The sequence below is a fragment of the Chroicocephalus ridibundus genome, chromosome 10, assembly GCF_963924245.1.
Source record: "Chroicocephalus ridibundus chromosome 10, bChrRid1.1, whole genome shotgun sequence".
NCBI lineage: Eukaryota > Metazoa > Chordata > Aves > Charadriiformes > Laridae > Chroicocephalus > Chroicocephalus ridibundus.
In genome coordinates this window covers 543,749-566,958 of record NC_086293.1, presented here as the reverse complement: position 1 = coordinate 566,958, position 23,210 = coordinate 543,749, and the positions used below count along the sequence as shown (strand labels likewise).

The window sequence follows — 23,210 nt, the reverse complement described above, 5'->3', positions numbered from 1 at the left end:
CAGGCATGTAGTTTCATTGGCAGCCCGTAGAAAGGTGCAATTCAGAGACATCTAGAAGGTGCCACTCTCTCTGATGAATTGCCGGCAGCGTAACAGAAGGTGCCAGCCCCAGTGAACTGCCCGGCAGAACCCCCAGCAGGTCCTGCAGAGTTCAGATGGCTTTGTTTCCGCAACTGAAAAACAAATTACACTGTGCCTGAAAATTGGATTCATTCTTGTGTCTGCTGGTTCCTAATGTAATGTCAGCAAAGACCAAAATTGATACCTAATGGCTACCACGATGCTATGGGGACTGGAACACCTCTCTGATGAAGAAAGGCTGAGGGATTTGCGTCTCTTCAGTCTGGAAAAAAGACGGCTGAGGGGGGATCTTATCAACACTTATCAATACTGAAAGGGTGGGTGTCAGGAGGATGGGGCCAGGCTCTTCTCAGTGGTGCCCGGGGACAGGACAAGGGGTAACGGGCACAAACTTGAGCATGGGAAGTTCCACCTAAACCTGAGGAGGAACTTCTTTGCTGTGAGGGTGGCAGAGCCCTGGCACAGGCTGCCCAGAGAGGTGGGGGAGTCTCCGTCTCTGGAGACATCCCAACCCCGCCTGGACGCGTTCCTGTGCCACCTGCTCTGGGTGACCCTGCTCTGGCAGGGGGTTGGACGGGATCATCTCCAGAGGTCCCTTCCAACCCTATGATTCTATGGTTCTAATGGCTGCTCAGCAGTTTCCACAGACCCAACAGCAGGACAAGAACCTGCCAGAGAAAAGCAGCGCTCTTGTTCGTGGCGAGATCTGAAGGCCCAAGACTCCCTTGTCATGGAGAACAGAAGGAAGACAGGGAGCTTGGTCTGACACTTTACAGTGGTGGCACAGTTTTCCTTTGGCCCAGCTCTCGGAGCACCGTCAGATGCGCTACTTCAGCTCACCTGGGCAGCTGCTTCATCCTGCAACACGGCAGCACCTTCAGAGCCGCTGACACCGATACGCACGCTATGCTGAGCCCGCTCGGTTCCCTGGCTGGTTATTCAGGTTGAAGCAGCTGGAGTCAGGAAAGAGCAAACACCAACTTTTTGCCAAGAGATCTGAGGCACAGCAAACCTCCGGCAGGGGAGGCTGCGGTGGTGCACAGCTCTGCTAACCTCACCGGCAGTACCCGCAGAGGAAACCTTGCTGGTGACGCGCTGACAGCAGGTTCCTGCACTTTGGCTGTTCTCCTTGAGCTTTCTGCTCTTTGACTCAAGTATTTGCACTAACCAAAAAAAAAAACCAAACAAAAAAACCCAAAACCCGAACCAACTTAACACCCTAAGTGTGAAAAGCGCGTGCATACTGGGGGTAGCTGATAGCCGTGAGTCCTGTCCCTATGGAGAAATGGAAAACGACAAGGAACTCGCTTTTACAAAATCTAGCCTTATTTTTGAGACCTGTTACTAAATAACCACAGGACTACCAGCTAAAAAGAATTAGTGCTTTCCCCATCGTAATAAGGCACAAGTTGAAGCTCTTCTTTAGATGCAGGTAAGATCCCGCTCTACACCCCTCCTTGCCGAGCCGTCATTAGCACTGGGGCGTTAACCCGACAGCGACGTCGCTGTTCTAAAGGGAGATCTTAATGCTCCGTCTCGAAGACTTAATAATTGGCTTAATAAAGGCTCATTGTTCATCTGGCGATAACAGGGAGCTAATGTTCTGCCGCTGGATCAAATACTTTACTCTTTATCCCTTGATAAAGCCTTGAGCTGCATTAATTTGAATTCCAGGGTGGAAGCCATCCAGGAAAATAAGATAATAACGTTTGGGATTAGTAGAAGCTACCTGAATGTTTACTCAATATGATTTGCAATAAGTATACAAACTGTCCTAGTTAGGAACAGCCTCATCACCAGAAATTAAGGGAAAAATATTTCTGATTATGAAATGGCCAAACCGAGCGTTTTCCTTAGTTTTGAGTTAGCGTGCACCACCTGAATACTGGGATACTGTTTTAACCTAAAATTTCTGTGTAAAAAATAGGCAGCAAGGTTTCAAGGAGAAGACAAAGGAGAAAATATTTTCTTAATGTCAAGCAACGTGAAGCAGCAAATACTAAAATGAACAGTTCTTTTTCCTTCTCTCCTTACACTTAAATATGGAGATTTGTAATTCCTCAAATATGTTACTGTTTGGAAAGCAGAATTAATCCGCTTCAAAAAAGCAAAAAAAAAAAAAAATTGTTATTGAGAATAATGGATTATGCAAGTGCTAGCAAGAATTTATTTTTTAAAGTTGTGCTCTTTTAATACGTATGATCTGTTTAACAAATAATCAAGTTTTAAAGGTTCTCCTGCCTGTTAAGCATCCTTCGGTATTTCGGCACAGGACAGTCACAACTCAAAGGTCCCTCTGCTGACGTTTTTGAAGATAAAATCCCAGAGATATTTTAAAAATGTGAAGTTGTTCAAAATGCTTGCAACATGAAGAGAACGGGGCAGGTACATTTTTGGCCTTCGCAGCGCGTCCTTCTAACCCAACATCCCATTCAGTAAAAAGCCGCAGCATTTGTGGGATCCACCCATAAGGTCATTTTCAGTTTAGTTAACCAACTTCGACACTTGACTTGCCAGGATGGTGGGAATCTGGGTGTGCCTACTTCACCCCAGCTTAAAGTCACCTCATCTGTGCGCAGCGAGGGCAAGCTTTGCCTCGGGTATGTAGCCTTAATCGGCAAGTACTGCGTTACGTACATCCTCCTAGTTAAACATCAGTATTAATTAGGTTTTAAGTAAATTTTAAACTTCCTCTCAGGTTTTCTCCAGCAAAATCGCAAAAATCAGCTTTCATTACATCCCCCTCCCCCCACTCGTCCTATTATCGTTACTTCAGAAATAGTCATCGTTAGTATCTCCAATGTGATCCAGCTTTTTTGTTGGTTGGCTTTTTTAAAAAACAGTTAGTGAATCCCAGACATTTTACCACACTTCACTTGCTAATTGTCAAACCTGATGACGTGGTTAAGAGCGGCACGTCCCAGCGCCACAGGGCGGGATGAGGGAAGGGTGGCTGACCCAGACTCCACATCGGAGAGACCGGGTCTGGGATTACCTTGGAGGGACCATGCTCCCTACAGAAGGGGAAAAAAGTTCACTCTGCAGCTGTGCTAGCTCCTTCTTGGGGGAATTTGCACCGAGAAGCAGCAAACCCCCCTCCTTTACTGGGAAAGGACATCAACCGTCTTGGAAGAAAAGAAAGGAATAGGATGAAGTCATCTTTTGAGGAGCTTCTATGTGAGTGTTTTCCCCAGCAGCCACTAAGGAATATTTGCTTGAACCTTTTCTATATAAACATTCAATACAATACTCAAAATAATCATATACTCAAAATAATATTAACTGGCTGCTTTGCTTGGTTTTGAGCTCACAGAAGTGGTCTTTATAGTTTTTCAGTGTTCTTGCTAAGTCCTGGGTGGAAAAATACCCTTTCCTGGTCCTGTAGGTCCGTGTACCTCATCAGCCTTTAAAAAAATCACAAGATGTAGTATATTTTTGAAACTGCAACTTCTGTAAATATTTGCATGGCTCAATTTTACCATCTTATCCAGTGGGATCTCCGAAAAGCACCCATGTCTTAATTTTCTTTGCCTTCATCCCACAAAACTAGGCACATGGGGCTTTCAGGTCCACTTCTCCTTACCTTTAGGCATCTAAATATGTCTACTGGAATCTGCCCTCTTCCTCCTCTGGAAAGTTAGTAGCTTGTTTTCAAGCCTTACTTGCAAGAAACGAGTGATCACTACTAAACTCCTGACGCCGTGGCAAGCAGGAGCGTTATGTTAGCTGGCAGATTAGCCCGGAGACTGAAGACAGCAACATCGGCCGTACGGAACGTCGCCGGGGACGCACCCTCCCAACACGGCACAGGCGACATTCCCTCCAGGCACTGCATTTTTTTCTACACAGAAAAAGAGTCAAAGAAATTGATATTTTTAATTAATAGGCGCTCACTAGACAGGCTTTTAGGCTAAATATTCTCCTCCTCTTGTTTTCTTATTTTCTTAGTAACGTATTTTGGAGTCACACTGTCTTGCTGTTTCCACAGGCCTGTTCTTGTTCGTCTGTCATTTGCACGCATTTCTGTTTATGAAATGTTTCTCCCTTAGATCACCCTGCAGATAAAGCCCCCGTTACAACAAATGCGGAACTATACGGTCCGCGCAAGCGTCCTGGCGAATACGCTTTGCTAGTTTGTTGCACACAATCCGAGCAGCATCTTCAGTGCCTAACTAGAAATTGTCGTGTCGCTCTGCAGTTACACCGCAAAGGGATTAGCTGGTGTAACGCAACCGACTGCTGCCAGGTGTACAGACAAGGAGCGGAGTAGTTCTAGCAATCCTACCTGGGGGCGTAAGAGTTGTTAAACTGTAGCATAAAACCATAGTTGATATTTTCAGGGGACAACATCGATTCATCAACCCAAGAATGTCCTTGCATTGGTGGGGCGAACCTTCGCCTCGCCCTCAGACTTTAAGCGCACTCCTTCAGGGTTTTCTTTGTGAGTTTGTTTGTTCGTTCTACAGATAAACATCATCTTCATGCATTTTGGAGAGTATATGAGAAATTAAGCTGTAATTTCACGAAGACTTGCAACTACCGCCACCAAAAGCCTTAGTCCCGCCCTCCCCGTTCCTGTCCCGGTGCAAGCGTTCCCGTGGCTCCTTGGTGAAACAGATTAAACCGGTCCGATGGAGGCCAAAACTAATCCGGGAAAATCTCGTGGAACAGCCCAGAGGATGGCGCTCCACAAATAGGAGCTCAAATAATAAACTGTCTAGTTCCGCAGCAAATGCGGTTTTAAGTTTTCCGTTTCCCTCAGATAAAAATTAATATTTATGTAGCCCCACACTTAAAATGGCTTAGGAAGACTAATTAAAACGGCACCTTCTTAAAACACGAAAACAACACGCAGAAAACGTGATTCCTTTTCTCTTTTATTGATACTGCCAATGTGACTACCTTTACGCAGGCAGATTGCTTTCCTACATTAAACGCTTTTTTATTAATTTGGAAGTAACGTTTGGCCCTCTGTGCCTCCCTAAGGTTATCCAATTAACACACAGTTACACCTTTAAGAAGTTTCCACATTTTCTCTTTAAGATTTCCCCCCTTCCGGATCTGTGTAAAGGTTACTTGGCAAGAATACATGCATACGATGTTAAATGGAGACCAATCCACCACTAAAAGGTAATGCACATGAAACATAATACAGTACTTCGACATCATTTCAAATAAATACCCACATACAAATGTAGTAATTTTAAATGCAACAATATTTCTTATGAATCAATACTGTAACAGAAGATGGAAATATAAGTCCCCACATCTAGGAATAATAATGCTTTTTTTTCCAGCAAACAGAAATCTTTTCCCCCCGCTGTCAATATTATTTCAATTTGTACTTTTTTTGAGGGGCGGAAAGGCTCCCCCCCAACAAGTACCAATTTAATCATTCGCGTGAGCCTCAACAAACGGTAGAGAGATGGGTACGGCTTGTTGATGCGCTTCTCCGTTTCTGTTTCCTGAAATTACAATGATTAGATACAACATGCAAGAGAAGACACCAATGTTTTGTTGTTCACGTTTGCAAACAATACTATGGTTAACTGCGACCACCACCATACAAAGCTAACATAACATCAATATTCCTGATACACCCTCTGTACGGTTACCACAACTGTGTTAATACACCTTGCTCGTTTCTTCAACGTGAGTCCGTTTGGTTCCCAAAGTGTATTTGGGTTTGTTTAGGTTTGTTGTTGGTTTGTTTTTGTGTTTTTTGTTTTTTGTTTTTTTTTTTTTTCCTCTCTCTCTCTATACCCCTGAATTTGCAAGGATTTGCACGATGAAATATCATTGACTAACAGAATTTTTTACAATTCCTTGAATATATAATCTCTATAGTAAGACTACCCATTAAAAATGTGCGAAAGGGGAGTTCACTTTGCACTTATTGCTCCGTGTCTTGACTAAATTCCAAACCAGCCGTTCCATTTCTCCTCAGTCACAGAACTTAGACTAAGCTATTCTACGAGTCTCCCTTAAAATGATTTAAAGGCACTACTGGCAATAATTAATGACAGAAAGGTGCTGATACATAACACCCTATCATTGACAACTTTAGAATTTTTCTTTCTAAATGTACCATAATTTGGCACAATAAAACGAAAAAGTAACAAAACAATTCCAATTTGGAATTTAACTGGTATAGTTGTATAAAATTCTGTTAATCAATAATACTTCAACTTCCTAAAACCCAGGAATTCTGGAATTTATAGGTAATACTACTTATTTAATATTTTTCAAGTGCCTATTACTGTTTTAACCAGAGCAAAGTCAAGTTTTCTTCTTGTTACATTGAACTATTCCTAAGAATAATAATACAATATGAAAAAAACCCCAGAATTTGAATACCCTGGATTTCTTAATGAACATGGCAGTTAAAAAAAAAAAGTCAGTAATTTGAACATATAAAGCTTAACGTTTTATAATAATAATAAAAAAAAAAGCTGCTGAAGCACAGCACACAGTTTAGCAGAGCTCCTGTTTTTCGTTGAAACTCTTTTCTAATCACAATCCAGAGCCCCCCCCAAAATCTCTGCCACACGCTGACGTAGAATCCAAAAATCACAAGCCCAAATCGGAGAGAGACTATGAGCACAAACTACTGCATTTGTATAAACTCTTCTACATAAGGAATTAAAGAAGCTAAAGAAAAATATCAAAAGTGCACAGGTTTAACAATGACATAAAAAAATGAGCGTATGCAATGAAATAAGAAATTCTCCCGTCTGAACATTTCTAGTAGATCATGAACTAATGTGGCGATTATTACATTTGAAGTAGGTTTCTTCAGCACTTGTAAGTTTTCTTACTGCAGCAGCACTTACAGGTAAAGCTTGTTTGTTTTAGAGCTTCAGACACAAAAGTTTCAGGTAGTATATAGGAAAAGGTGTTTTCAAAAGTTAGGATCAGGTCAGTGGTTTCATTCTTTGTGCAATGGGCTACCACTTTTAACCACAATGAAAGAGGCTAAGAAATGCTGTTGCACTGTTGTACAGGCCTTCTCCAGGGACTACTCTACAGCTGAAAAATGGAAAAATAAAATAGCATTAGAAAAAAAAAAAAAAAAGAAAAATCAGTGTTTATTTCTCAATGAAAGAACTTAAAATAACGTGCTGCAAAAGCAGGTTAGTTGGTTGAGGGTGTCTGTTAGGTTACTGGGGTAGAAGCAGCCGCTTTAGCTCATAGACGCTTTCCAAGCCGGTGAAACGATGCTTTATGGGTTTAGCCCGGAAGCAATAGCTTTGCAGAAAGTTTCTTACAAGTACTGAATGAAGCTTTGCCGTTCGAGCACAAGTTAACCACAACGAATGTGCAAGAAACATTTTCAATGAAGCTTTAGGTTCTTCAGAAACATGCGGGTCAGGAGATCATGCAGGCCAACGCGGAGAAAAGCGCTCGGAAGAAGAGCCTGCTTCCAGAGGTAGGTGACGGCTTAAGGAATTTTCCATGCTTTATCCCAACCCATTGAAAGCGATATGAAAGACTTACAGCAAACGTACATGTCAAGAAATTGTTAATTGTCAATTACAAGACTCAACCTGAAATATTATCTAAAAATACAAACAGCAGGATCAAGTCACCTTACCACCATTTGTCATTTCTTTTTAGAACAGGTGCTAAAATAAGTTAAACCATAACCTTGACAAGCTCAACCAGCAGTCAGGTTTCTTGGCTTTTTTGTTTTGTTTTAAAGATCCACAGAAACGAATGAAGATGGAAACGACTACTAAGACTACGGGGCCAACAGCAAAATTGTTCATACTTGGAACTGAAAGTGTGAGGCAAGACCGACGGTGACAGTCACTGGCTGCTAACACGGACATCTTTCTATAAAGTTCCAGTTAATGTGAAAAAACCCTAACAACGCATTCAATTAGTTTCTCCAATTTACCTTTTTCCCATCAGTACTTTGCAAAAGTACTGCCATTAGAGACATGGAAGCAGTGAAAACTGTATTAAAGCTCCCTACCACAGCGGAAGCAAAATTGTAACCGTTTCTATTGGTGCAAAGAAAGTTAGCACTCAAACGCCCGCTTTTACAAGTTATTTTTAAATTACACTTAATGCAGGAACGAGAAGAATAAAGGCCTTTTGGAAGATTGTGCAGCAAAGAAGTGAAAGCAGGGTTGCAAAAAGTTAAAAGGTGTCTTGCTTCTAAAATATCAAACCTGCTATTTAGCAATATTAAAGCTCAAATTCAGGAGAATTCAGTGTTTTCTAAAAAAAAGTAATAATAGACGCACAGGGCCTAGTTTCTCAAGCCAGAATTGCTGTTTGCTTAACCTCCTCACACGCTGATGCTTGAGCAACGTGTTAAGCCTGAAATCCCTTGGGTTTGGTTTGTTTTGTTGTTTTTTTTTCCCCTTCCTCTCAATATCGGTCAATGCAATTCCGGCGCTGGACTGTGGCATTTTGATGTTTCCCAGCTTCGCGGCAAGGTTCCTACAGCTCCATTTGCTTCAAGACTCACCGTATGAATTTAGGAGCCTCTTCCCTCCACATGCACCCCGCCCCCCCCCGGCCCCGCTAATACCTGGGAAGCCAAAATCCCAGGTGGTTTCCCCTCACTGGGAAAACGAGCTGTGCTCCTTATTACCTCGTATTAGTACTGTGAGATCTCCTGACTACTTATAGGCAGAGCGGCAATGCGCGGGAAGCAAGCTGCTGACCATCTATAAGAAATGGCAGTGAGATGAGGCGGTACCACACCAGGAGTATTAGAACGGCTTCATAAAACACCGCTATCGAGCAGACAACTGCGCAGTCTCGCATTGCTTTTAGTAATACTATAGGCATACAAAATTATTTGAAGGAGTACAAAATGAACAGGGCTTTACATTAAAATAAAGCTTGAGGCGAGGCACTTCGAAACTCCGGTTTAAAGAAAAAAGCGTGCCTTCTTGTGCTCCACAGATCTTCCGCAATTTTAGAAACGACATTTTCAATCTTTTTCTCTTATATAGGCACCAATTATGAAGTACACTTTTATATTATCAAACACATTGTAATTAAGCGGCTAAAAAGGCCCCTTAAAAGATTGGTAGCAGACAAAAGGTTTGTTTTTAAAGATTAATACGTATACTAAGCTACTTATAAGTCATTATTAGCAGGATGATCTGGTTCAGTTTCCTCTGCCTATAATGTAGAGCCCTGTGAAACATGTGCTTGCATAAGGAATGCAATATCTTTTGTGTCTTTAAAAAAGAAAATAATAAAAAAAATGATCAGAGCTCTGAAATACTACCCTATTTAGCTTAATACTGAAAGCTGAGAAAAACTTTTCTGTGACTGACAATACTAGAGCACAGTCACATTAATTCTACACATACATGTTGTGTTGGTTACAGTAATATAGAAAACAAGTTCTTTCCAAAGTGTTACGCTTGCAAGGAGCAACACGAGACCACAAAGATCCTTTCAGGACGTGACGCTTTTCCACAGCATAACTTCTTAAAGTGGAACTGTCTACCAGGTAGGATCCCAATTCTTAAAATTCTAAGTTTTATATCAGACGGGGTTAAATATTGCATATTTTTAATATAAATGTGCAAGTTTTTTCTGGTTCACCCTCTGAAGAGAGGGAAGCAGAGTGTAAAGAAGGTACCCTACCGAGTTTTTTGTCTAGCTTTTATCACCTATAAAAGCCTTAGGACTTTGGTCAGTGGTGATGTGACAGCAACTTCTTCATACCTGCCACGACAGGCAGATTCATTAATTTTGGTTCCAGTTTCCAAATGCTCTGCACTTTCAAGACATGTCTCTAATTTTAACATTTGCTTTTCACCACTTCTGAAGCCACGATAACAAGGAAGGTTTTCTGTTGCTGCCCGTGAAAGCATTTATCGAAGCATGCTGCAACCCTGGAGGAAGGATCACCTTTGTGCTATACGAACTACAGTTAGTAGCACCAGATATACTATACCAGGTGTACTCTCTTAACACTTACCATAAACAGCAAAACCCATACATGTTAATTGTGGAAAAAGCTAATTCCTTTCCACTATTAACTTGTTAATAGCATCCCCGTACTTACGAATGAGTTACAGTTAAGACCACCATAATACAATTTGTATTACCTGGTTCAACGACATACTAGTACAAGTCAACTCACTGCGACATTAGATAGTGGGGATTTGCGCTGACAGTTACAGCATAAAATAAGATGCATAATACGATTTTTCTACACGCCTGTCCTAGTCACAATAGATTTTGTATTTCTCACTACAAAAAACCTGGTTGTTAAGGACAGATCCTTCAGGCCTGTCTCCGCAGGACCGAATGTGACTTACGCTAGGGTTACTGCTCTTGGCTTTGGAAGCAGATTTTGTGCGCACCCTTTTGGACTGCTCATGGTCTAGCTCCAAATGTTCCAGGCGCTGGGTCAGTGCCAGTTTCTGCTGGATAGCCATCCGAAGCAAGGAGTTCAGAGTCTTCTTCTCGTCCTCAGCCGCCGCGAGCTGCCGCTGCATTTCATCCAACTGTGTGACGTATTCGTCACATCTGCAATGAAATACATCAATCTTTAGCGATCCTATTTCCACCTGTAAAACATGAATCCCTTGTGTCCGGCCGATATTAGCAGAGCGATAGCTTTGCAGGTGCTTGCATACACACTCTTTTAAATAGGAACTTCAACCAAACCTGTAGAAAAATCACAATTACTTTTCACTGGGGTTCTCACAACCCCACACTCGGCACTTCCGATCACGCCTTTCGAGATGTAGTACAACGAACAGCATCCTCGGCTAAGAGAAGGACGGAGTCTGATACCAAAGGAGGCACGTGCAAAGATTAGCGAGGTGTCCTTCCGTAGGGAACAGACACAGTGCAGTCAAGTTACTTTTGTCCGTGCTTACACAGAGACCACAACGGCTGTAAAGCTTTAGGCTGGAACGGGAGCCCGAGGGGAACAGCAGGAGCGCTGTAAAATGGCCATTACTGAAATGGCCATCGGTACCGTTTTGGAGAAGCACCTGAACTTCGCAGTTTGTTACTTTACGCACGGAGTCCAAATAACAAGTTTCCAGTGGTGACTGAAGAGCCTTGTTAAAAATAAGCATCTTTCATAATTCTACTTTAACCTACTCCGATTCCTGATGTAAAAATTCTACAAATAGTACTTCATTACTGTTTTTTCTATAGCAAGGGGCCTTTACATAATTGTTTTCACCATCAAAATTAATTTAAAAACAATTAAGCAAAGGAACTGAGCGTTACTGGGACGCCTGCGGGGGAATGTGCCTGCAAGCTGTCCCACCTACAGCCACTGTCACTGAGCTCAGAAGCTACTTAAACTTGCACGCTGCATCTTGAACGATTTAAAAAATTAACGTCTTTACATGTAGATGCATATTTGCTGCACATAGAAGACCAATTCTGTGTTTGGGTAGAAAAAGAAGTATTCATAGGTACCAGCCGGCATTTACAATGGCCACATCTGTAAAATGGAGCTTCTTCAGAGACGCAAAAACATTAGCAGAGAAGTTCCTTTTAACATGAAAATGGAAAGGCCCCTGACTTTAAGGGACATTTATCATCACTAAGTAATGATTGCCCAGAACACAACTGCATTCACATGCAGATTCATCAGCTGTGCTTACACTATCAAGTCCTGAATTCTGCTCTCCCTGACTTCCAACAGCAGGATTAGTCCCATATTCCTAATTATATTTGCTTGGGGTGTGTGGGGGGGGAAGGGTAAGGAAAAAAAATAGAATTTTATTTTTGAATACACGTGGCGATTAAGCCATAACCCAGCAATATTCATATAAAACCCATGTGAACTACAACCACAATGTGGCTTAGCAAACCAGAAGGTTCCGAGTTTAGAGCCACTACGTGAGCCGCGCGAGTCTGGTTCTACCACCAGTTTACCTCGCTGCTTTCTTTTCTACCCATGCCTCCAACCTGATTCCTTCAGAGCTCCACAAACCAGGGGAATGTCCGGAAAACGTTACCAATTCCTTGAGGAATGTAATGCGATCGCTTCAGCCAAACGTGACCTGGCACTGGGGTGACCTGTCCCCGTTACCCTTGTTTCATTCTCAGTATTATGCTGCCGAGAGATTGGGGCAAAGTGAAATTACGGGGAGGTTTTTGGGTTCCCCCCTGCTTTTCCCAGTTCCTTTCTTGCAAAACAAAATGCGTCCACTTTTTTTTTGGGTACAGAACAAGAAGTTAGTTTAGCTCTAACGTTTTCAGCTGAGTGAAGCCGTGCCAGGGGTGGCTGCGGTCTGGCTACCCCCAGGGAAGGACTAATCAAAGCCAGCCAAGGCAAGAGGGGCAGGTCTCTCTGCTCCCCCTGCCCCATCCAGAAACAAAAGAGATGATGAAAAGGAAACAAAACCACCGCAGTAAGGCAGAGTAGGGGCTTCCCACAGGGTCTCGCTAACATCCCTTAATCCTCTTCTCTGGCCGTTTTTGGTGTCACTCAAATGCCTCTCCATCAAACGGTCAGTTGTGCCAAAACTGACAGCTGGCTGCTAACACAGAGGAAGGCTTGTCAGAGTCTAAAAGGCAGTAAAGTCGTTTGCACGTGAGCCAAGCTATAATTAAAGCCCTGATTTTGACTCCAAAAGGTCATTGTAGCAAGTCATCATCTCATCCAGCTTTCTGCTAGCACAAATGTTTAAAACAGCAAATGAACGTCCTTAGAAATTACAAGGCATTGACTATAGCCTTTACTGTAGCCATCGCGTGCACAGCTGGACTGGGATCTAACTGGGATCTACCCTACTTCTGTCCTTCACTCCTGCTGTTCACCATCTCCCAGTTTGATTTTCTCAGTAAAAAAAAAAAAAAAAAAAAATTAGCCTCCCTTAAGCATACGAGACGACACAGCGCCCTAGCACTCCTTCAGCTGAACGCACAGCTACTGGCAGTAGCTACGGCAGCGTATTTTTGTGGTGTGTATATCTATATTTTCGCTGCTTTGCAGATATAACAATCCTTCCCTCTCACAATTTCATCTGCCATGGGCTGAGCGACTTCCCAGCTGTAATATTCAATGCAAAAATCATTAGAAGGCCAGAAAACAAGACGTCTCCCTTTTAAAAACACCTTTGAAAGAAAATAATTGAGCTTTCATGCTTTAAAGAAGAATATGAAATTAGCATAAGCCTGTTGTACATTTACACATCCACAGTTTTAAGAGGATGGTGAACAGAAGGCTTTGATGTTGCCTCTTTTCTTAGGACTGGTAATTAACAACAACAAAAAGAGGAGCTTAAGGAAACATCAACTAGATTTTTAAAAACAACGCCAGTTACAACAAACATCTACACAGACGAAATAATTACCCTTAATGTTAAATAGAATTATGAGAAATACAACCCAAACCCTCTAAAACACTATCTGAAGCCAAATTATTGAAGAATATAACAACAGGTTGTCTCATTTTCGAGCTGCACACCCCTGCTTCCCACAAATACCAGCTGTGCCTTATTTCTGGGTACCGTTTTATTTAGGCTTTAGCATGTGCTATATTTAATAACATCTATAGCTAAGTTCACTACTGAATCAAGATGTGTTCCGGGGAAAAAAAAACACCTAACATAACCAAATGCTCGTGGGTGTAATTACACTTGCCCTCCCTCCTGTGCAATCAGCACCAGGACCGTGTGACAACTTCCAAGAGGCGAGACAGATGTGACTGAAGGAGGTCTCTTGAGAGAAGCATCAACTACTTTAAGTTCCACCTTGAGAGAGTAAATTGTCAACCTACGTGAGAAATTAAAATATGGAGGATTAAAATCACTTTGTTAAAGCCGGGAAACATACTAGCAGTGAAGCAGTTAAAACGACATGTAAATGAGCGCTGACTGCGTTCGGCTATAAGGGATATTAGCCACCTGCTATTTCAAACTGAATCTTTATATTAGTAATTAGTGTTAAAGACTGAATTTTAACACCTTCCCCCCATCTTCCCTTTGCCCCAACCCCTGGTGAGAACCAGCTCATCTACAGAGGAAGCGACAATTGTCTATTAGCAAAGGAGAAACATCGGGAAGAAGATTATGTTAGGAATAGAGAGACCTGGAGAGGCCGGAGATCTGGGCAGAGAGAAACCTTATGAAATTCAACCAGGGCAAGTGTAGGGTGCTGCACCTGGGGAGGAATAACCCCCTGCACCAGGACAGGTTGGGGGGGACCTGCTGGAGAGCAGCTCTCTGGAAAGAGACCTGGGAGTCCTGGCGGACAACAGGGTGACCATGAGCCAGCAATGTGCCCTTGTGCCCAAGAAGGCCAATGGCATCCTGGGGGGCATCAAGAAGAGTGTGGCCAGCAGGTGGAGGGAGGTCATCCTCCCACTCTGCTCTGCCCTGGGGAGGCCGCATCTGGAGCACTGTGTCCAGTTCTGGGCTCCCCGGGTCAAGAGGGACAGGGAACTGCTGGAGAGGGGACAGCAAAGGGCTACCAAGATGCTGAGGGGACTGGAACACCTCTCTGATGAAGAAAGGCTGAGGGATTTGGGTCTCTTCAGTCTGGAAAGAAGACGACTGAGGGGGGACCTTATCAACGCTTATAAATACTGAAAGGGTGGGTGTCAGGAGGATGGGACCAGGCTCTTTTCAGTGGTGCCCGGGGACAGGACAAGGGGTAACGGGCACAAACTTGAGCATGGGAAGTTCCACCTAAACCTGAGGAGGAACTTCTTTGCTGTGAGGGTGGCAGAGCCCTGGCACAGGCTGCCCAGAGAGGTGGGGGAGTCTCCGTCTCTGGAGACATCCCAACCCCGCCTGGACGCGTTCCTGTGCCACCTGCTCTGGGTGACCCTGCTCTGGCAGGGGGCTGGATGGGATCATCTCCAGAGGTCCCTTCCAACCCTATGATTCTATGAATAAAGCTACTGAATTTCCCCTCACACGGTGGTCTTCCACCTGTGTTGTATGGCAACTAGAGACGAGCCCCATGATGCACCGCAGAGCTGTGCTCCTCAGCACCAAGGGCAGGACTGAGAGCCAGGCCATACGCCGTTTGTGTTTTGAAGTGGAAGAACACAGAAGGCTGTTACTGGGGACTGCCAGCAGAAGACAGGCATGCCTTCAGAAACCACGTCATAACGATTGTCTCACGCAATCTGTCTGAGCTGGTCTCCTCTGAAGGAACTCGCGCTGGATGCTTTTACATATCCACAAAAACAAATGCACTTGCTTTTTAAAAAGCCGTTGAGGTGGCAGTATTAAAAAGCTTAGCCCCAGCCCCAGGCCAGGCGAGTTTGCCCCGTGTCCTGTGCAAGCGCGGCCGCAGCCGAGCTCGCACGGCCCCGGCTGCAGGACCAAGCCCTTGCCGCGTCAGCGTCCCGGAGGCAGTTTTAGAAAGTGATCTAAGCCCATTTCTTGCCTTGGTTTGCACGGTTGTAAACTGGGCAGATCCACACTCCAGTACCGTGTTCTTCAAGAATTCCTGAAGAACCAAATAAAGCACAAATCCTGAAGAAGGCAGGAGAAAGGACACACCAGATTTAGGCAGTTTATCATTATAGATGAGCAAGTTCAAGGGAGAATCTAGGGAAACCCTAGCTAATTTGTAATTGCTTCCTCAATACCTTGCACCAAAAGCTCATCTGAGTCATATATTTGAAAGGAATTAATGCTGTGGCCTTTATTTGTATAAATCGTGATTTTCACTAAGAACAGAGAACAGTTTCTAACTAGCTGTAGTTTTCCAGAACGTTTATAATCAGCCCTGTGTAATCAATGCCCATTAGTAAGAGCTATTAAAGGAAGTAATCAGACCACGAATCTCTCCTGTAGTTTGAAACATATGGGAAGAATTACCTCCTGCACTGAGAGGGAACAGCCAGCCCCACGCTGCTGGACACTACAGCTCTTCTGAATTTCCACCGGTAAAAATTCTCACAGAGCGAACATGAACTTCTACAGCAAATTCCCTCTTCCTAGAATTCAAAAGAAAACTCTTTTTTTTTGTATTTCAAGGTTGAAATTAACAATCCTATGCCACTAGATTAGGAGCAATCATAAAGCAGGCAGGCAGGACATTTTCCCCAGTTCTTCACCAAAGGGGATGGCAAGGGGTGGAGGATCTAATCCCGAACTCTCCAGCCCTCTCTACCCTACACCGCTGAAGCTGCGCACGTGCTTTGGTTTGGGGCACTGACACTTATTAATGCCAAAGGAAACCAAGACTTGCCTATCTAAAAGACTACAGATACAAGTAACTGCTGCTGCAGCAGTCTCCCATATGAGGTATTCTGAAGTAACTCATTTTTCATTTTGATTAAAACCAAAAGGGGAGACAAGCTACGTAACGAGAGCTGTTACTGTCTTTAGTCTGAGTATTTCTCCAGCACCGCTGTTATACCACAGGAACACCTCCTGTGCTTTACTCTCCCTAACGGCCGGCGTTCAAACACAGCACACAGGAACCGGTGTGGACACGGCTACCGCGAAAAATATCTGGGAAAAGAGCGTGAACTCGTTGTTGCAACCCAGGCCCAGCATCTGTCTACAAGGGGCACCTTCACCAAGGTTGAGCCTCAATATTCCAGCATTGCTTGTAGTAGACATTCCAACTGCCAGGCACATTTAGAGTCCAGAGCAGGCACATCACTGTTAAAAATATGACTATGCCCAAGACATTTTTTCAGCGTGTCCATAGGAGAGTCAAATGCCTTCGTCCTGCCTGGACGTCTCCCTGCTTTCACGTGAGTGCTGGCAGCCCAGACATTTCTCTCTCCAGACATCATTCATCACCTGTAGATCTAGCACCAGGAATAGGAGGCAAATACCGTCACTCCTGTCTGGGAATCCCATTCTGGAAATTTTCAAAGTCACATTTTCTGTGTCTGGCTCTTCTGAGCATTTATCCTATGGGATATTTTTAGAGAAGTCGAATACTTCTAGTGTGTGGAGTCCAGTATGAAGACCCTTTGGCTAGAGTTCTCAATCCCGTAAGGACTGCACTGTTCTTTGCATGAGTTTCAACTCCTTTATATTCTGCAGGCTTTTGATGTCCATGAACGCAAGAATATTTTCCCAAATGCTTTGGATACTTGGAAAACTGACAGAGCTTGTATGACTGAACTGACACGTGTATTCAATTGAAACACTTTTTCTCCATTAATGAACAATAGCTAGCTGCTGGTTTCTTGTGTGTAATCATGATTTTGTTTCTTTATCACAAGCACTATCGTGTAATTTAATCTCCTGTTACATGCCATCAGGCTTTCCAGTATGTTCTAACACTCGCCGCTTGTCCCCTTGCTGACTTGTTGCAGAGTTTGTCTCTCCCTTTATTTACAATTTATGAAACACTGGAACACGAGGATAGCCATGATTGACATCCAGGCATATTTGTTCTCTGCTTTTCAAAGCCTTCTGCTTCTGCTATATTTGTTAATTACTGTTCTATGTTTATTTTAGAGCGGTGAGAAATGCCTGTTCTCTTTCTATCCTTGCTTGTTCTCAGGCTCTGGAAAAGAAACCAAAAATACATGAGGAGCAAAGTTGAGAAACGTGTGTCTTTAATCAGAGGAGTAAAGATGTAGCCTACGTCACGTCTCAGCCTGTTCAAGTCTTTCAGGATTTATTAGGAAAAATGCAACTTCATCTAGTTTTTTGGTTTTGTTGCCTGACCCTGAGCAAACAAGGCAGCGAGGAGCCAGCTCGGCTGGTTTTAGCCTGGCTTTGCTCCCTCCACTGCAAGAGTTTGCCTGTAACCTGTCACTCGGCAGGTACTTCTAGAGAGAAGCTATTACAGTGTCTTCCCACGAGAGCACGTAGTACTTAACATGCAGGTTAAGGAGACAAGAGACTTCAGGCTATATCAAAAGACAGAAAAACAGCAGGAAAAAAAAAACAGAGGTAAGAGAAAGGTGAAAAACCATGTTGTACTTTCACTGTGTATGGCTTCTCCCCTTTTTTATATTTAGTAGAATTTTTGGAAGGATGCTTACTCAAATTCTAGTAAATCAAAGGCAAGGAACAGAGTAGCATAAAAAAATAAAACAACCTTTGCTTTTTAAAATGCAAAATTGTGTTTAAACTCTGAATCCGTGACAAGCGTTTCTTAGTACATTCTTTTCCTGGCTGTGAAGTGATGGCCACATTGGTGTCCTGCTCTTCATCTAACCATCCTTTAAGGACTTTGCCTTGAATTGGCAGTTGATGAATCTGCGTACCTGTGCTTCCTTATCCCTTGCGGTGTGCTCTGGAAATTGCAGATTCGGAAGTGTTCTCCAAACAACTAGCAGAAACCTACAGTCTTCTACCTCCCTCCTTCCTTACTGAAAAATTAAGTTAAACGAGCCTCGCGCTTAAATTCCAAGCTGGATTTTTCTCATATGTTTTGATATAATATTTTTCCCCTCCCAAAATAAATTTTAAGAAACCTGAGCTCCAATGCGCTTGCAAGTTTGAATGACAAATTGCTTACAGGCAGTCTAGAAACATAGCATGACCTACAAGACAAGGAAACCGTGCTTTACTCCCACCCAAATAATTAGAAAATGGGACATATTCACTTCAAGTTCTCTCAAAGCACTTGGGAGAAGCTCTTTGTCTAGCAAAGAAAGGAGTCAGTCTTTCTTCTGACAATATTTTAGAGGAAGATTAATTAATTTATCTCAAATTTTCCACTAGCCCCCCTCCTCACACTTAAGTAGGGATTTCTATTGTTCTCTGTGTGTGTGTGTGTATATATATACACATATATATATATGTATAAAATCTTTCAGTTTTCTTAACCCACTAAATGAGAGTTAAAAAAAAAAATTAAGCCTACCATAAAATATTTTTGGAGGTTAAATATTTTTGCCAGGAAAAAACAGTAGCAGCTCCTGGCTCTCTGTTCTCCCTATGCACCACCTTGAAGTGACCTGAATACCACCAGTGGTATCTACCTCTAGACTGGGAACTCCTGTTCCCACTCACTGCTTTTTCCTTACTTGGTGCTGTTAACATAGGGCGTTGGTCACATCGAACTCAATAAATACTCAATAAACACTTCGAAAGTGGTCCCTTGATTCATATATCATATGGCCTTCATATTAAGGCCAAGTGCAAGGTCCTACACTTGGGTCGGGACAACCCTCATTACCAATACAGGCTGGGGAATGAGGTGATAGAGAGCAGCCCTGCGGAAAAGGACTTGGGGGTGCTGGTGGATGAAAAGCTGGGCATGAGCCAACAACGTGCGCTTGCAGCCCAGAAGGCCAATGGCATCCTGGGCTGCATCAGAAGAACCGTGGCCAGCAGATCCAGAGAGGGGATTCTGCCCCTCTACTCCGCTCTCCTGAGACCCCACCTGGAACACTGTGTCCAGCTCTGGAGCCCTCAGCACAAGAAGGACATGGACCAGTTGGAGCAAGTCCAGAGGAGGCCACAAAGATGATCCGAGGGCCGGAGCCCCTCTGCTGTGAGGACAGGCTGAGAGAGCTGGGGGGGTTCAGTCTGGAGAAGAGAAGGCTCCGGGGAGACCTTAGAGCCCCTTCCAGGACCTGAAGGGGGCCTACAGGAAAGCTGGGGAGGGGCTGTTTGCAAGGGCAGGTAGTGATAGGATGAGGGGCAATGGTTTAAACTAGAGCAGGGCAGGGTTAGATGAGACATTAGGATGAAGTTCTTTACACTGAGGGTGGTGAGACACTGGCCCAGGTTGCCCAGAGAGGGGGTGGAGGCCCCATCCCTGGAGACATTCAAGGCCAGGCTGGATGAGGCTCTGAGCGACCTGATCTAGTTGAAGATGTCCCTGCTGACTGCAGGGGGTTGGACTAGATGGCCTTTAGAGGTCCCTTCTGACCCAACACGTTCTGTGATTCTATATACTTAAACAAAGACCTGAGTGAAATGAGTTAACTGCAAATATGTGCTCTTTATACTTTTTTTTTTGTTACAGAGATGCAGTTAAAACTCAAGAGACAGTTCAAACTCTGAGAGTAAGCGTTGCATTTTAAAGACTTATTCTGCCTTTTGGAAATTTCCATTGAAGATTATATTTGAAAACAAACTAGTTATTAGTTTATAACTGTCCAAGGTAAAAATTCTAACGTGAATGGTTGGTGTGAAGCTGCGTGTTCTTTTGACAATTTGCAAGGATTTATTCTTTAAAATACAGAACATCCCCACCCCATATATTATTGTAGTTCAATGTTGCAAGTGTACATTAAAAATGACTGCTTTCTTTACAATGTTCAATCTCATCATGTGAATCTGTTAAATTCCTACGTAAAGACATTCATAACCCCCTCAAAACAGTAACCACAGTAGTGCGTTTTGTACGATGAATTTTGAGAAAGATTATTTTGGGGATATACTCTTTCAAACAGCTGCTCCACATAGCAGGTAAAGTACAGGAGCCAGATGGTACCCATAAAGAGAAAGAAGTACCACTTCACACCTTGGAATAAAGCTGAAGGCTGCACCCTAATGAACATTTGCTGCACCATCGTCAGGCCTTGTATTTACGTTTTGCAGCCCCCAAGCTGCGTGTTAGCAAACGCAAACCTACCTGGCAAAGTAAAACAAGAAAAAATGTTCAGCTTCTCTTTGGACATTAAATGGGGAAGTGATTGCATCTTTTTTTTTTTTTTTTTCTGGTGAAGAGGGAGTTTACTAATGAGACATCAAAATGTTTGATTGTAATACGGTGTTACATAAATACCTGTTACAGCCTAATTAAGCAGATAAACTCCCTTTTCGGCTCTACAGGGCAGATTTCAATCTGGCTTCCAGTCTGTTTCTGCATACAACAGGGACGTGTGTGTTGATTAAGAAAATCTGGACTTTAACAGGACAGCTACTGCATGTGCGTCTATAGTACATTATGCACATCTTGATTTATTCCTTTGTACGACAGCGTAATTTGAGGCGCACAGCGTTGCTTAGAGTGCTGCAGCAGCCCCTCAGGGCTGGAAGCTGTTCATCTGTGTTTTGCAAGCCTCCCTTTGTCTCCAGGCTGAGGTCTTACTGTATTTTCACTACTTATTAAAAATAGCTGGTAGCATTGTCAAATTAGTGGGATTAGCCTACTTTAAAAAGGAAATTAGGTCAGTTACTATATTCACGCCCAGCCTTCAACCCTCTTGCATCCTACAAAACGGGCAGTTTCCCGTGGAAAACGCAGAGCTGCGTGCAGCAGTCTGCTTCATCCCACACCGAAACAACCACAGCCAGGTAACGGCCCCAGCACTCGTCATTAGTCTCTGCTGATGCAAACCTCTTGGCCAGAGGAGAAACACAACTCTGTAGAGAGGTGCTCCATCAGCAGCTTGTTTGCGATGGTGAAGACAAACTGCATGGTTACATTCTTCTGATATTTTGAAACACACCTAAAAAAAAAAAAAAAAATCAGACTCCAAAAGAGTTTTTGAGGTTATCTTCACCAAAGCACCTAGGATCACCCCTTCCAAACCTACCTCGCCTGAAACAGAGACGGAGGCGAAGCAGCCCCTGACCGAGGAACGTGCTCAGCCGGCCACCAAGGTGCTAATCCTCTCTGACCGGGGATCAGGGGGAGAAGGGCGACTGTACCCTACTGTCAAGACCTACAGGTCCTGATAGCGATTGCGGCGTCTGAAACAGTGGGCACGCTGGGAGAAAGAAGCAATTCTTCACATTCTGTGCAACTGTCACAGGCTAGATGCCAAGTGTAAGGCCCAGCTGCTTATCTGCCATGCCACGGTCAGGAATGAAAGTGCTCACAAGATGAAAGGCTCAGCGCGACACATCTCCACTCGCTCCATCCTCATCTTTTTGAGTCCTCTTGGCCTCCCCCCCCCCCTTTTTTTTCCCCCCACTACAGTTATTAAGTAAAGCATAAGTTCATAAATTACCATTTCTCATTTAGGCAGGAGAGTCTGTTGTGCCTCCCCAGCCAGGGCTCGCTCCTGCCTCCAACCCACAACTCCTCCTCCAGGACGGAGCTCTTCAGTCTGCTGCTTTCAGAAAAACTTTTATTCTGCCTCCCATCTCCCCATGCCAAGGAATCCTCATTATTGCCTTCCCAGTAAAAGGACGAGACTGACCTCTAGACACGCAGAGAAAGGCAGAGAGAGAGTCACCCCACTGACAATTCCTCCTCGCCAAACCAGCTCACGGTCACTCTCTCACTTCCTCACTGAGGCAGGAAAACACACTGTCACGACGTGTAATTTAGACAGCTAGCTATCTGTATCTAGGAAAAACAACTGAAAGTTAACAGTATGCTTTTTCCTTTTCCTCTCAGCTTCAGGCTTACCTACAACTAACAAAGCGACTGCAATTTCTGCATATTAATTACACTCCAGAAAAGGAGACAGAAAGGCAAGAAAGTAGGACAAATCCACACTGTACAGGGCATTCCTTTCTCTGGCATAAATGAGCTGCCACAATTCAACCTTTAGCATTCCTTGGTATCCATTTCTCCTTTCCACGCTTACCCACATGCTCCGTTGCTCCTGAGAAAGGCTGAATCACCAGGAAGCCTAAGGTTACTCAAGGAACGCGAGAGCTGCTGCAGAACCACCCTCACAAAAGACCATTCAGAAAAGCCTCAGGAATTCTCATAAGCACCCTCATGCTTCCTTACTCTGGTACTTTTTAGCGGATGACAAAAAGAAAACCTTTTCTGGGATTTTTTTGTTTTGAAGTGTCCAGAGAAGGCCGAGAACAAAGCAGCATACGGCACATGGGGACTCCCCCGTCCCGCTGGGGTAGCTTAAAAGCAAGTGTCTAGGTTACATTAAACAGCATCCTTTACAATCTCTCTTCTCCATCTTCTTCAAGCGACACACGGAATACCCAGGCAAAGGAACATTGCCAGGGCTGCCCCTGTGAATCCCACCAAGCCAGAACTGACAATTTTTACATAATAGCTTTTTCTTTTCCTGTTTTCCAGGGCTATCTCCACACAGGAGCCAACAGAACGTTCCTTAGCTGTGAAGCAGGTCTGGATTGTCTAACACGATGTTGCTGCCTCAACCTTCCTCAGAAGAAATGCATAGACTCAAAGGAGAAATCAATAGCAGCAGCAGTAAGCAACATGCAGATCGAAATAGCGTTTATCACTTCTCCGGCACGTGACGTGCCAGCAGGTATTTTTGTCTGTTAACACCACGAAGCACAGCTACGAAGCAGAAGCAAGTTCCAAAGACATACGCAACCCAAATCAGCTCACACAAGGAA

At 43.7% G+C, this 23,210-nt stretch overlaps 1 protein-coding gene across 1 annotated transcript in view; it reads right to left on the bottom strand.

The window, feature by feature from the left end:
* Nucleotides 1-4,941: 4,941 nt before the first annotated feature.
* BICD2 (BICD cargo adaptor 2) overlaps nt 4,942-23,210 on the bottom strand; it is a 98,175-nt gene continuing 79,906 nt past the window's right edge. Inside the window, exon 7 of the mRNA XM_063347829.1 lies at nt 4,942-10,590. Within this exon, the coding sequence (XP_063203899.1) occupies nt 10,284-10,590 (307 nt within the window). The 3' untranslated portion in view covers nt 4,942-10,283. The remainder of the gene's footprint in view (nt 10,591-23,210) is intronic.